The sequence below is a fragment of the Astatotilapia calliptera genome, chromosome 11, assembly GCF_900246225.1.
Source record: "Astatotilapia calliptera chromosome 11, fAstCal1.2, whole genome shotgun sequence".
In the NCBI taxonomy this organism is placed as follows: Eukaryota; Metazoa; Chordata; class Actinopteri; order Cichliformes; family Cichlidae; genus Astatotilapia; species Astatotilapia calliptera.
The window spans coordinates 35,557,246-35,572,471 of record NC_039312.1 but is presented as its reverse complement, the minus strand read 5'-3'; the positions used below and the strand labels follow the sequence as shown (position 1 = coordinate 35,572,471).

General features: G+C 46.4%; 1 protein-coding gene across 1 annotated transcript; it reads right to left on the bottom strand.

Moving 5' to 3' along the window:
* Positions 1 to 1,465: 1,465 nt before the first annotated feature.
* Positions 1,466 to 10,373, bottom strand: tmem116 (transmembrane protein 116). The gene is made up of 11 exons (XM_026185794.1): positions 9,846 to 10,373; positions 8,108 to 8,154; positions 7,461 to 7,524; positions 6,574 to 6,705; positions 4,296 to 4,400; positions 3,326 to 3,375; positions 3,150 to 3,233; positions 2,921 to 3,056; positions 2,696 to 2,840; positions 2,522 to 2,601; positions 1,466 to 2,141 (listed from the first exon to the last, which is right to left on the bottom strand). The coding sequence occupies exons 1-11, from the start codon at positions 9,933 to 9,935 to the stop codon at positions 1,971 to 1,973; spliced, it is 1,104 nt and encodes a 367-aa protein (XP_026041579.1). The 5' UTR covers positions 9,936 to 10,373; the 3' UTR covers positions 1,466 to 1,970.
* Between the last annotated feature and the right edge of the window lie 4,853 nt (positions 10,374 to 15,226).

The window sequence follows — 15,226 nt, the reverse complement described above, 5'->3', positions numbered from 1 at the left end:
CCTCTGACGTCACACATCTGAGGAATCTCCGCTCGTGCAAACACACACACGCCGAGGATGCATCCTTACATCCTTACCGTGTGCAGACGCAGGAGTCCTGCACATCAGACTCGACAGAGCTGCTCGTCTATGACTCCAATGGAGCGTCTCTAAACACAGCACGCTGTCCTACATACACATAATTATATGTTCGTTCATCTTTGCCTCCAGGAAAGATCAGAAGACTGTCATGAATGTAAAACGCTCTGGTCCTGTGAGCCCAGCTGATGCTGCTCGTTGAACCTCCACGTGGAACAGATGTCCACTTTTCAAATTCAGAAAACCTTTGAATTTTCTTTTCCTTACAGGCGTTAGAGGAGACATATTCCTTATTTCTTTCAAATAAATATTAAAAATGTTTCATTCTATGATAAAAACACTGAGGCAGCAAACTATCTCTGTAAGCCAAACGCTTCAAGTGTTTTTCCTACTGTCACAGATTTCCTGACACAGTCATCTTCTACAGCACAGGCGTCCAACTCAGCCTCAGGGCCGGAGTCCTGCAGCTGTTAGACGAGTCCTTGATCCATCACAGCTGATTTAACGGCTAAACGAGCTCCTCAACATGTCCTGAAGTGCTCCAGAGGCCTGCTAATGAACTAATCGTGTGAATCGGGTGTGTTGGCCCAGGGTGATATTAAAACCTGCAGGACACCGGCCCTCGACACCCCTGTTCTACAGGCACTGAGCACCCACAGAGCACACGTAGCCCCTCAGCAGGCTTCCACAAGCTTCCCAATCAAAAGAAAGCAGGCAGGGTGTTGGAGTCAAGTTGTTAATTGTTGTCATTGTGTTTCTTAAATTTGTAAGTCTTAGTTTAAACTATATGATCAAAGACATTCCTTTGATCCTGACCACCTCCCCCAGCTACTCTGGTGCTGGGGGAGGCTTTCTTAGGCAGATCTGTTTCCTGTGTGGTAAGCTTCCTGCTTTTATGGTCCTTCTGTGATCAGCAGGTCACACAAACGCACAACCATGACACACACACACACACACACACACACACACACACACACACACACACACACACACACACACAGCCTTATCTTTTAGAACCATAGGGGGGTTTGTGAGGGGAGGTGCTTGTGTTTACTGTTGTGTAACTGTTTTCAGTAAACAGCTGTGAGGAAGGCTCCTCTCTGAAGAAGTTGGGTTGAGTCGGGTGAGGAGCGTTGAGCTCCAAGAGCCTGTTCCAACCAGCCTTCCCTTGCTAGCAAGTAAAATCGATCGATCGCTGATTGTGTTGTTGTTGAGAATAAGTTTCTAAACCAGTGGGGCCTGTGGAGGCGCAGACCCACCACAGGGGAAGGGAGGGTCTAAAGAGAGCTGGTGTCAGACAGATGAGCTGATCTAAGAAGAGTAAGGAAAAGGATCTGGAGTCTAAGAGTGGAAATGGAGCCGCAAATGACAGGAAGGAAACGACGACTGCGTTCTGTAGAAATCTCTATTTTAATGCAGTCAACAGAAATAAAAGGAAAACAAATTCAGATGTGATTAAAGGAGCATATTTACAAAAAGTCTCAGAGATTAAATCTGTTTTTTTAAACACAAGGAATAATTTTCTGTCATTTGCACATTTCATAAAACATACAAACGTCCAAAGAAACGCGTCTTCATTTTCACTGTGCGCCGGTGACCAGCAGGGGTCATGTGACCTGCCTGAACAAACCCCTGTGAGGCCCGTCCGTGCGACGGAGCTCACAGGTGACGATGTCGCGTCTCTTTCAAATCCTGTTTTCGGCGTCGCTCTTCCTCTCGGTGTAAAGCCCCCCCCCCCTCCTGCTTCTTCCCTTTTTTCTCGCCTCAGTGGTTCAGGATCATAGGTGGAAGTTTGATGCAGAAACAAAGTGTTTCCCCCCTCGAGGAAAGCGAAAGTTCAGACTCTCCTCTCGAGGCAGCTGGCAGAGACACGCCCTCGGTCTCAGTGTGTCTCAGGCGAGCGTCTGCAGGGTCTGGTAGCCTCTCCTCTTCTGCGCTCGCAGCAGAGGCGTCTGAGTGTCCGCGTCTCGAGACGAAAACGTCCTGCGGGCTCGCCGCAGGTACACGCGAATCCATCCGTAGACCAGACAGTTAAAGAAGCCCTGAGAGGCCGAGGTTAACGCCTGAGGACACAAGACACGCTCGGGTCACTGCACGAAAGACACGTGAAACAACCTGAGAGAGGCGTGTGACTACGACAAAAAGAACCACAACGATGAGCCTGAGATATCCTACGTGATGACTCGCACAGAAAGCAACAAAAGACCAGTGAAGCAGTCGAGACGGCACAAAAAGGAAGCTTAATGAGACATAGTTACACAAAGAGAACATTCAAAGACCACAAAATGAGCCCGACACACAAATTCAACCACAAAATGTTCGACTGCTGTCAAAAGATCCAAATCAAACAAACTGTTCAACAGGAAAAGACGACACGCCACCAAAAACAGGCTGAACGAGCTCAGAGCGTAAACGCCGTCGTGTTTCTCTGGTACCGACTCACCTGCAGGATGTACAGCACCACCCCGGCTTTGCCCTGGCACGCCGCGGGATCTGCCACTCGCAGAAACGCCAGGATCACCGCTGAGGAAACAACACGACAAACAAAGACACGCTGAAACCTCGCTGACTGCGTCTGTCGCCAACAAGAACCAATCAGAGTCCGCGCCGAACAAACCTGGACCCCAGCAGAAGACGAAGACCAGCGGGTACAGGACCATCCTCCGGTCCATCACGCTGAACGAGGCCCGCTGCTCGCTGCCCAGGTAACCGTTAGAGGTCACGATGCGCCTGTAAATACAGCGCGCTTTGACCACGAGGACCTGCGGGGGGGGAGAGGGGAGGTCACCTCCACGTGATGTTCGTAGAATAAGACGCGTCTGTGCGACGAGCGTGAACTCACCGTGATGCTGAGGAGGGTGACGAGCACGGTGATGAGGAAGACGGTGATGTGGTAGGTGTGCAGGTACAGGCAGCTTCGGCTCATCGGCTGCTCATCCGACATCAGGAACAGCGCTCCGGTGTGCATCATCAGACACCTGGTTGGATGTGGAAAAAAGCCCACTGAGCTTCTGCGTGGAAGCAATCGGTGGATTTGCTCGCGGCGTGAACACTTTGTGTTCTGGCCTCACCTGTAGGGTTCGGTAAGGTTGGCCTGACAGTGGCTGATGTTCCCCTCTATGATTACCGGCAGCATCAGCAGCACAGGAAGCAGACTGCAGACACACAGAGCAGGACACACTGTTATCAGTACCACCGTGTGTGTGTTTGCATGCATCCACAGAGTGAGGCTTTGGTGCTCACTCACCATGAAACCAGAGCAACGATTTTACCCGCCGTGCTCACTCGGTTGGAAACCTGCACAAGGATGCAAAATATCACATCAGAATGTATTTATAGAGCACATGTTAAAACAACAGTGTTGACCACAGTGCTTCACAGTAAAAGCATGAGACAGGCGACAACAACAAGCTAGAACAGCCAACTCGTTAGAACCAACAGCCACAGTACAAAGATACGTTTCAGGACGTGATTTAAAAGACTGGATCGACTCGGCGGTACGAACATGAACAGGGAGGTTATTCCAGAGTCTGGGTGCCACGGTTGCAACGGCCCGGTCACCGAGACCTAGGTTGTGCTGGGAGCCTGTGATTGGCCGATCTAAGTGTTCAGCGAGAGAGCTGGGCGCTAAATTATTCAGAATTTTAAAAGCGAACAAAAGAATTTTAAAATCTATGCGATATTTAACAGGGAGCCAATGTAGTTTGGCTAAAATTGGAGTGATGCGTTCGTAGATTCTCGTAGCTGTTAAGAGACGCGCAGCTGCATTTTGAATTAACTGAAGCTGGTAAAGAGAAGAGTGTTGGAGGCCCGAGTAGAGCAGTTACAGTCGTCCAGTCTGGATGTGTGCATAAGCTTTTCAAGGCCCTTTAAAATCATTTTAAAGCCTCATGTTTACTGAGACAAACAAAGCTGTTCATGCTGCACCGACGTGATCAGGTACCAGATCAAAACTATTTTGAAGCATCAGGACCAAACATGGGGAGGTCTGTGCCCCGTCAGGACACTGGAGCATCTTTTTATCCTCTTAGGTTTCCCCACCATTCTACTTTTACCGAGCGTCTGGGAGCTGTGGGCCGCGCAGAGTTTGACCCTGTCAGGTTTGCCCTTTGTGTTATTCTAAAGCTTTATGAGCTGCAAACAAAACCCTGAAAGCTTTGTTTACTACCTGTTGTGTGTGTTTTGCTGCCCTGGCAGCTGGACAGATGTGTCTGTACCTGTACAGAGTATCCATCCATGCAGCTGCAGTACTTCTCCTTGATTCCTTTGTAGAGGTTCCAAATGTAGTAGAGGGTGTAGAAGAAGGAGGCCATGTAGAAAACCTGAAACAGAGTTTGTGATGAGCCAAATCCTCGCTCACGTTCGCTGCGCTGATTTTCTAAACAGGTCACCTGACACCCCGCCCCCTTTTCAGACTTTAATAGAGCGCGAGAGCCAAAAGGGGCAGCTGACCCGGGGTTGTTGCTCTGAGTGGGAGATGTGGGTCAGGAATGTTTTTCTGCTTCCAGGCTGTGTTCTGTCCTGGTTCTGCTGCTCCATTTCATCCCAGAATGACCCAGTTCAGGATCTGGACCTGGTCATCTGGGCCAGAATAGCTCACTCGATAGATATTTGGCAACAGAGACATCAGCTGTGTCCCAAAACGTCGGCCGCATCCTTCGGAGGACCCGGCCTTCGCGGTCTACGTGGGCCGGGTCCTTCGAAGACCGAGAAGGCCGGAAGTGCGAGACGGTGAAATGGGACGGTCTAGCCTTCAGATCTGCGTCAGCGCTGTGTGGGTGGAGTTTAATAAACTCCACGTCTGCTCCTTGCTATCTAAAATATAACAGGACACTGGAGTAAACTCTCGACTGTCTCACACTTCTGTTTAATCAGTTTTCTGTTTGACGTTTATTCAGCTGTGTGAAAATCCCGGAGGAACCAACCCGATGGATTAATAAAGTTTTATTTAATCTAATAATCTAATAACTTTGATCTCAGCCAAACGATTTACTCCGGAACAAATAAAACACAGAAAAAAGGAAAGTTCTCCGAGTGACTTCAATATCATGTTTAACCTGAGTAGCGACAGAGCGGGGGTCTGAAAACGATGAAGCCGGGAGTCCGCTGCTCTCGCCGGCTGGAGTGACCATTGAACCCCCCGGCTTGCTATCGAGCTGGTGGGTAACAGACGTCTCCGAAAACGTCGGCGCACTTTTGCAAATATGCGATGTCTTGATAAACCGAGCAGATATTTGAAGTTTACACAGCTACTTTCTCGCCTGGAAATATGCTAAAAGTTTATTTTGTGACCCAGAAAGATTAATAAGAGTAATTTTAAAACTTAGCAGCAGCCGCCATTGTTGGCAGCTGAAATTTGGCTGGGCCGCGCTATGAATTCTGGGATATGGTGTGCCACGAAGGACACACCCGACCCATCCTTCAAATTCGGGGAAATGAAGGACGCATTTGAAGGAGTCGACGAATTGGGACAGCCTTCGTCGCCTGGCTGTGACGTGATCGGCCTTCAAACGCGGCCTCCGGAGGATGCAGCCGACGTTTTGGGACACAGCTGTCATTTACCCGCTCGTCCTCAGGTGCTGGATTGGTTGTCATAGAAACAGAGGTAAAACCGCACCCAGTTTTATTTGATGTAAACGGGACTGAACGAGCTGGATGAGTCACTGATGATGAAACATTTAGAGGAGAGAAGCTCAGCAGGTTACGATCCGGACGAGACGCAGCTCAGCTCTGCAGCTCTCCCAGTTTCTCTTTAGTTTTGTTTCCTTGGAGCTGATTGAATTTATTTTTGTTTCTCTTTCAATTTTTCATCACGATTGCTGCCCCGACCTTTCTCCTGCCACTTCCTTTTTTCGGTGATTTGCCCTTTAGCACAAATCCTCTTGGTAAACTTACTCTTGTGTGGTTAAAAAACTCTTTTCTGATAACTATGGATATAATCTGATGACTGCTTTTAGCTGTAAATGTGCTCCACGTGTTAAACATTTGACTTTATTGTGTGAAAGTTCTTGTTTTTTTGGTTCTTGGAACATGCTATTTCAGTTGTGTGTGAGGTCGACTTTGGCTGACTTCTCAGGAAACACTTTGCTTTGAGAATATGGAAATCCCTCGGCAGCTCCACGCTTCACTCTGAAAACTTTCCCCTGAAACAAAGTAAAGAGAACAAAGGCGGAGCTTGGTTTTGAACATGTTGGGGTCACGTGATGAAGGTGGAAGTGTTACCAGTGTGGTCTGACCACCGCGCTGGAATCACCTAACCCATCTGGAAAATCGTGTGTGGCGTCGTGTTGTCAGAGCTGCTGCTCCGTCAGATCGGAGTTCGTGCCAGCGATCGGTCTCTGTTTATTTTATTTTAGTAGCTTTATCAATAAAGTTGGCCTGGGGTCCGCACACACACAAACCCTCGGGACCCTCGGGACTTTCAGTTTGATTGTACTCCGTGGGTCACCTTGTCTTACAGTATAACCACAGCAGTCCAGTGTAGTGTTGTTTCACCTGTTCCACGATGTGCAGGTAGTAACAGTGCGTGCTCCGGCTTGTGCAGTCTTTAAAGAACAGGATGGAGCCGATCAGCCAGCACACGGCGAGCAGCAGGTCTGCGACGCTGAGCAGCATCAGAGGCTGCAGCTGCGCACACACACACACACACACACACACACACACACACACACACACACACACACACACACACACACACAGGGATTACAGCGTGCTGAGAAAGGATTTTAAAAGCTGGACGGAGGACGGAGCGAGGCTAATGTAGATGACCAGCAGGGGGCGACTCCTGGTTGTAGAGGCAAATCTGATTGGACAGAAGCTTAGGAGAAAACGAGTCTCCTGTTCACCTAAAGACCTTTCTGGTGGGTTTCGCGTCTCACTCAATAAACACGACGGCGGTTTTATGAACCTCATTAGGACTCGAGAAGGGCGGGGCTTCTTTGTGGCTGATCGGGTGTCTTTGTCCTACTTAGAGACTCTTCTGTATAAAACGATGAGTGCACCCAGCGGTTACGTAATGTTTTCATTCTTATCCACATGAAGGTTAGAAAGCAGAACTGAATGTAAACATGTGAATGACAGTACATCTTTACATCTGAGTGTCCTAAAGTGATGCCTCTGCGCCGGGGAAATCTGACCTCGTTGCAGCGTTGAACAATAGGCACAGTGTCAGCGTTCAGCCCCCTCTCATCACGCCTAGTTTCAAATCAGCGGCTCGGGCTGAGGTTTGGAAAAGAGAACTCGATAACACAAAGGGTGATTTCACAGCGGCCACGTCCAGCTTTTATAAGCACTTCCTCTTAATTATTTTAACTTTAAAGTTCAGACCACAGTTTATCTCACACAGTTTGTGCAAAGCGTCAGAGAACAGAGAAGCGGCTGACCTCGGGCTTCCGGCTGAGTCCCCGTAACATCAGGCAGCAGATGATGGAGCCTGAACCCAGAATGCTGCAAACACAAACACACATGATGAGTGGAACCTCACTGGAAGAGCTCGGTGTTTAATAAAGATGGCGTGAAAGAAAAACAGCTGATTGGAACTGCGCCTGCCTCTATTGTCTGAGCGCTGTGACCTCTGACCCCTCAGGTCTTTCCCACTGGTCCCACACTGGGTAAATGAACCAGCAATAAAAGCCTAATGTGCTCTGACGCAGCCCATTACAAACAAGCCTCTGTACAGGAACGTCCAACAGTCCGGCCGAGACGACGACTCGGATTATTAAAAATGCAGGATTTCAGAGTTTTACAGTAAAAAACAGCGTGTAGGTGTTCAGGTTTTAGACAGTAGCTCTGTGGGTCACCTACTCAGTTTGCCTACGTTACATATCAAAAGGTCAAATGTATGTGTCACTAAAATGTAGTTAGAGTATCTTGACTTTCCCAGTCATGTTTCCAGTTTTACTCCTGATAAAAACAGTAATGACGACAGTTACTGCTGCTGAACTTGACTGAAGTCAAATAAGCTCTAAATTACTCATGAATGGCTTTTCTTTACTTTCCAGCTGTGCCTGTGGAGGATGAAGACACTGACCTGAGCACAGCCATGACGAGCTGGATCCAACTGACCACGACGTACACCTGCAGGGAAACAGGCAGGCGGTCAGCAGGCTGACACACACAGACACACACTGAGGTGTCTGCACACGCGCACACACTGCAAACTTCACATTTCTTCACGATGAAGCACAAACATCAAACGCTCTTTTGTTACTTATTCGAGCTCTTAGAGCTGCGTGACTCTTAAAGCGATTGTGCTTTAATCGATGCTGCAGTGAGTGTTCGTCTCTCGGTGAGGTCAGTTAACATCAGCTGCAGATGTGGGAGTGAAAGTGTTAAAAATAGAGACAAACAAACTGGGGGAAACACAAAAAACCCCAGAGGAAGTTCAGAAATTCACTCCGAGAGGAGAAAAAGGAAACCGTTGTAGTCTCATTATTACTTCTTTTTAAGATGTCAGTTTAACCGTCTTACACCGATGAGGGTTGAAATTCAGTTTTCAACACACAAAAAGACCAACAAGATAACGGCGAGTGCGCACAACCCTCAAAGTGCCCGCTGACCGCGGCCTCCTCCTACACAGAATAAAACTAAACACAGTCCAAACATCACAAACTGCAGTTCCTCTGACGTCCAGCAGAGGCTGCAGCAGTGAGGTTACCGTGGTAACCTCACTGCTAAGTGTAATTCGCAGATTTATCTGGACGTTAGTGAGCAGCAGTTAGCAGGTGACAGCTTTCAACATTCACGAAAGTCATTTTATCTGACGCTCTCACACTCCGATGGACGCGTCACATAACTCGGGGAATAGACCCTGTGCACGAGAAAATGCTAACTTCCTGTTTTAAGAATCACCCATCTTTTGAATACAGTCTGTGAGAATACATCAAAGTATAAATATGAATAAAATGTTTTAAGTAAATGTTTATATTTACTTTATATAAATATAATACATATAATATATATTTAATTATGATCAAGATCAATAGACATTTTAAAATAAACAAATCCATGATTATGTACAAGAGAATAAATACATATAAATATGACTCATCATTACTTAATGGAACTCTTCATACAGCGACCCTGTTTCTCATCACTGAGTCTGTCTCTAATGAGTTGTGCACCAAATGAAGAGTGAGAGGAACCCAGTGTGTGTTTATGATGACTGCTTTCTCTGCTTCTGCATTAAACCATCAGGTTATTATTGTTCAGCGGTGAGCGCGAGCACTTCAAAGCTTTTATTGGAAGTGAAATTTGTGAATTTATTTCACTTCCTTCAGTGAGAGATGCTCGATTTAGTGCAGCAGCACAAAAGTACGAGCTGATTGTTTTACTGGACTTTTGGCAGATGTTGAACTGACGGAGTCTCCGAGTGCAGACGGAACAAACCGAGACTCACCACAGAAAACAAGCCGAACACATCCTGGACGTGGCTCAGAGTAAATCACACTTGGATGGTCTGTTCACACAGAGTAGCAGCGCGGTGTACTGTCCCTTTAAGGCACAGAACGAGTTGCGGCATCACGCGTCTACATCAATATAATCTAAGTATGGAAAACAGCTTATCTTTATTCATGCAGCACCAAATCACGACTGTTGTTGTTTATTGTTATTGTATTGTTGTAGATCCCACAATAACACATAGTTCGAGTTTATTTCCACGTCACACCGTTTATCCAGCCGCATGTAAAGCTGCTGAGCTCGTTAAAGTGCTTGAATGTGCGCAGTGATTCTGAGAGCACAGGAGGTGCTGATCGCGATGAGCTCACCTGCGTCCAGTCCTCGGCTCCGGTGGTGTTTGCTGCTGTGTGGTTGGTCATAATCATCTCGTCTGAAGACATCAGAAACTCTCTGAGCATTTCAGATAATCAAGCTGAAGGTGAGAAGGTCACGTGATCGTGCCTGGTCCTGGAGCGGTCAGCTGAGCCTCCCGTAGGCTGTCGGGACCAGCTTTTATCCTGCGGGATGGCACGGTATCCGCTGACCCCGCCCCCGGGGCTCTGACCACGCCCCCTGCCCGTGAGGGGAATACCCACCTGCCTGACGACGCCGCAGCTTCGCTTTTATTAAATTGAATAAATAATTAAATGAAGACGCAGCAGCTGTGAGTACTTCTACTCCAGTACTTGTGTGATATGTTCAGTATTTTCAGTTACTTATACTTTATGTATTAGCTCAGGACTCCTGAGGGAACTGCTGATCTTTTTCCCTGTCCCGTTTGGATCGTTAGCCATCAGAACTATTCCCTGAAGAAAGATGCCAAGCGGATCATCATGGCCGTGCCATGTTGGTCCATTTGATTGACCTTTATTATAATTATGTATTTATTTTATTCAGGGAGAGTGGTGAGGGGAGATAAGCCTCCATACCTCGGAGAGCCTGAGATGTTCCCAGAGAGGTGGAGTCTAAGACCCAACCTGACATATAGACGAACAGGCGCACGCAGACACAAACATGCATTCCCACCCCCATATACACATAAACAGATCCTCGGCGCTCACCTGACATGGAGACAGACACTCCCCAAACTTTCTCTACATCCCAGGTCCAGGTACTCTCGCCACAAAGGGGCAAACCGTACCTAGACCCAGGAGATGTAACCCTTTTCCCTGAAGTGGAGACAAGCAGACCGCCCCCTTATCTCCATTAGCAGGTAGGCCCCGCATCCCAGACCCCAATCTGACGGCCAGCACCTCCTCCCAGCCCCGACGGTTAACAGAGAACAGGGGTGAGTGAAGACACTGATATGTAGTGTTGCTGCGTGCTGTTCTAAAGTGCATTTAAAACACAGGAGCGCATGGTCAATGCTCCCTCTAAGCTGCGCGCGTGCGCAATTGCGCACTGCTGGCACGTCTCTGCGCACAAAAAATCCAACCTGAATTGAAACTTAAACTTTAACAATCCTGTTCTGCAGTGTTAGTCAGTGACTGGCTGCTCCCGTATGGGATCAGAACGATGCCACCTTATCCCAAAGTCCAGCCAATGATGCGATTCACATTCGTATATACGCAGCCAATCAACATCGCTGACAGGCTATGACAGCGTCCTTATGTACGACACCGGTGTTTTAGCAAAGCGGCTGATGTGTATGGAACGCCAGGACTGCCATAATGAATTAATTAAATACACCATTAAATAATTAATTAAATGTGGCAATAATTAATTAAAATTGGAATTAATTAATTAAATAAATAGTTATGATATATGTAACTAGAAAGTGCATTTTCTGAAGAAACTGCAGTGTGAATGCTTGAATCTGAATGTATGCACTGAAATGAATTAATTACTGAATTTAAGTTAAAAATCTTGAATGAGATAAAAAAAAAAACCCGAATTTAACCTGAAAACAAAAGTGCTGAACTGCTAAAAGCTGAAGGTTACACAGAAGAAGAAGTTGGAAAAAAGCTGAAAATGTTTTAATTGTAAATTAGAAAAACCTAAGAAATGAGAAAAGAACATTTAGAGTCAGAAAACATCTGAATGAATATTAAAAGGTCATATTCTTTGAATCACTGAATGACTCAAATGTGATCCCTCCACTTTGATCCACACAGTTTAAAAAGTTTAAATGCCTGAGCTTTGAAAGATACGGTGTTGGAAAGAGAACAATAATGGCGACAATTTGAGGGTAAAATGATGGCTGTAACACTGTGGACACAGCAGCAGTTGAAAGAGAAGTGTTTAAGATGAATCTTGGTACAGTGGCAGGCAGAGCTCGTTAAGCAGGCAGGTGTGAGCCTGGTTGCTATAGTGACCGCACCCAATGGCTCCATACACACGTACACAGACATGCGCCTCACTTTTGCTGCTTAAAATGAACAGAAAAGTCAGGCCGAAACAAATCGTTCCCAAATGAAAAGTAAAAGTCGTATTGACAAAATTCTTTCACCGTGAGCGACAGCCATGTCTAGTCTACTGAATTCTCAGTTTTCATGCCTGTGGAGCTTATTATATGGACGTGGTGACAGTGGAAAGACACCATGCTCTTCTGATTTTCAAACGAACCTTCTGAGCCATTTTAACATTAGAGTCTATGGAAGAGTTGGAGGGAGGAGGCTGTGCATTGGTGACATTTACGAAAGAACCATAACACCTAGGACAATAGTAAACACATTGGATGAAAGAGGACAGCGATGGCTACGTTTTGAGGGTAAAATCATACCTGTAGAGCAAACGCTGCGGACACAGCAGCAGTTTTAAAAAAGATTTTAAGATTAATTTTTTTGCTCCTCTCACTCTAGCAGTTGAGCTGCCTCACTCTAGCCCCAACATTCCGTCCCATACACACCCATTATAAACTCTGAAACGGGTGAAAAAACATCATGAAACTTAAACTGGAACTGAAGAAAAAGTATAATAGATATTGAAAAGATAAATACAAGTTGAATAGTTGAATGTCTTGTCTTCGTTTTAAAGTTTGAATGGTGGCTCTATGTCAATGTATGTGGAAGTAGTAAGAGTTTAAAAATGAGTAAGTCGAATGAGGATTTGAAGGGTCTCCCCATTGAAATACATGGGAAATTTTGGGAAATTTTTGTTGAATAAAGTTGAATAAAATTAAAAATATAAATGTTAAAAATGAGAAAAATAGAAGCAGTCATGTCCAAAAGAAGAGGAATCTAATGGTGTTTGAATGGTTTTTCTAAGTTGAACGGTTTTGAAGGAGTAGGAGTACAAAAAACGTACGGAATACAGAATAAAATAGAATAAAGATTCGAATAACAATACTGTGAATGCTTTTCAAGCATTCACACTAATTAATTAATTATTGACACATTTAATTAATTATTTATGTATTTCACGTTTTAATTAATTATTGACACATTTAATTAATTAATTATTGACATATTTAATTAATTATTTATGTATTTCACATTTTAATTAATTATTGACACATTTAATTAATTATTGCCACATTTAATTAATTATTTAATGGTGTATTTAATTAATTCATTATGGCAGTCCTGGCGTTCCATAGATGTGGAGTGAAGCCACGTTAATGACAACGTGTACAACCATTGGAGATGTGAGCAGGACAGACGGAACAACTGACGGACAAAGTGAGGACTTTATACCAGTTTGTAAATTGTGTTGATCGGCCACGTAAAACCAGAGTTATGATAAAATATCTGCAATGTTTGGTTTTCTTCCTGAATACTGTCGTTGTTTATATTTACTGCGGGAAGAAACGGTAAAAACTGCGTTTGATAAGGAAAACGCTCGAAAGCCTGTGAACAAAGACAAACCTCCCCCCAGCCTTTAATGCTGTAATTTGATTATTTTAATAAACATGTAACTTGGATGATTCGATGCTGGCGTGACCACAGTGCACGTCTGCTGTCGCTCACAGTGGTCCGAGTGTCCGCTCAGGGAGTTTTGTGTGTTCAGACACGTGAAACATTACAGGGAACGTTGGTCACGGTGCTTCCTGCCAGAGAGCAGCATGGCTCCTCCCCAAACCCTCAGTGTCTATACGTGTTTCAAATTGAGAGGTGGGCACCGGCGCCAGAGGTGGGTTTGAATACACAGACCATCCTCTGGATGCCGTGTAGCGTGCCCAGCCCCAAGACCCTATATGTAGGTGTTATGTGAGAGCGTGAGTAATGTGGATGTCTAGGTTGCGGAATAAAATTGAGGCACAGGCGTCCAGAAGGGGACAGAGGGGGAGTGCCCCACCCTAGTGACACACCTGCACCCCAAGCCCTGCATGTGTGTGGGTGTGGTGGAGCGGGAAGAGGGAGGCACCTGAGGATGGGGAGGGAAGAAAGGAAGGGGAAGTGGCCCCTCCCCTGGGCCAGCTGCCCCGCTGACCCCAGTAGGCACCCCCGCTCCCTGGAGTCCACCAAGGCCAGGGGGCCCAGGCCCATCCGGAGCCCATCTGGGGCACCCGGCAGCGGCACCGCCCAGCCCCACATAACCCCGGGCAGCCCCACCCGACCCCATTGCAGAGAAAACTGCACCCGACCCATCATCCAATCATCTCTCAGACTACACAAGACAATAAACACCCAGGTTGAGCTCATTCTCCACCTCTCCTACACCTCTCCCCCACCAGCAGTGAGCTCCTGGAGAGAGGAGACCTCCTGCAAAGATGTTGCTTATCATTTTTAATATGTACAAAAATAAAATCAAGACGTGCCACATGTGCTTCTGTACTGTGAGCTGCCCCCTTTTCAAAGATGTTCAACAATGTCTTCAATAATAATTATAAAAACAAAATTGATCTGGGACACACAGCATCTTCCCCCTGGGCCAGCGCACTTTTGGGCCGATGAGCCGGGCTGCAGGCCCAATTACCAGCCCACAGGGTTGGCCTGGAATATCCAATCAGAGTCCTTAATGACACAGGCCCCTCCCCTAGTTGCTGTTCCAGCTTGTAGAAAAAAATTATTGTGGAAGAAGTTGAAGAAAAGGTGAAGCTAGAAACAATAAAAAGAAATTAAAAGTAGATGCAGCACCGTGTCGAGTTAACCACGTTAGCTGCTGTTAGCTCCTGCACTGTGAACTGTAGTAACAGGCAGTAACCAGGCCTCCACAAGCTGTGGTGACGTGAGGAAGAGACACAGGAAGTGAAATTAACATGGTAAGTAAATAGATGGGGGACATAATTAAGAGAGAACTAAATAAATATGACTTCAGGAAAAACCCAGTGAACTAAAAATATGCAGAACATCTCCAGATGTGTTGACGCGAGCAGCCTGAAGGCCGTGCTGCAGGTGTCTGACACCTGGAGGCGTCAGTGAGGCTCTGTGAGCAGGTGTTTGGCTTCTTCCAAGCTCACAGCAACAGACACGAGCCAGCGCCTGATGAACAGGAGCCGAGTCAGCAGGATCAGCAGAGCTTTTACTCTGGAAGAGCTTCAGTGGTATTTGTTTGTTTGTGTCTCACTGCCATGAATGATCTATGTTCGTGACATCACTAGATGACCAAAACACATCAGGAGTGGAACAGACCACGCCTCGTCCTAGAATCGTTCGGCGGCGCTTTCACGCGTCGGAGCGTTTAAAGAGCTGAGAGCGGCTTCTTCACGCTGAGCTGTCCTGTTTTGGTGCTTTGGAGCAATCCTGGCCTCCTACTGCTTTGCTACAGAATCGTTTAATTCCGGTGCCATCCAGTGGTACCAGGCCTCTTGGCAAATGCCCAATCTGGT

What these genes read in the sequence shown, in the direction of transcription:
- tmem116 (XM_026185794.1), bottom strand. Translation starts at nt 9,935, where the DNA reads ATGCTCAGAGAGTTTCTGATGTCTTCAGACGAGATGATTATGACCAAC. An exon ending in GACTCAGCCGGAAGCCCGAG is followed by an intron (nt 6,706 to 7,460) that starts GTCAGCCGCTTC and finishes GTGTGTGCGCAG; the next exon opens with CTGCAGCCTCTGATGCTGCT. An exon ending in ACCTGCACATCGTGGAACAG is followed by an intron (nt 4,401 to 6,573) that starts GTGAAACAACAC and finishes ACTCTGTTTCAG; the next exon opens with GTTTTCTACATGGCCTCCTT.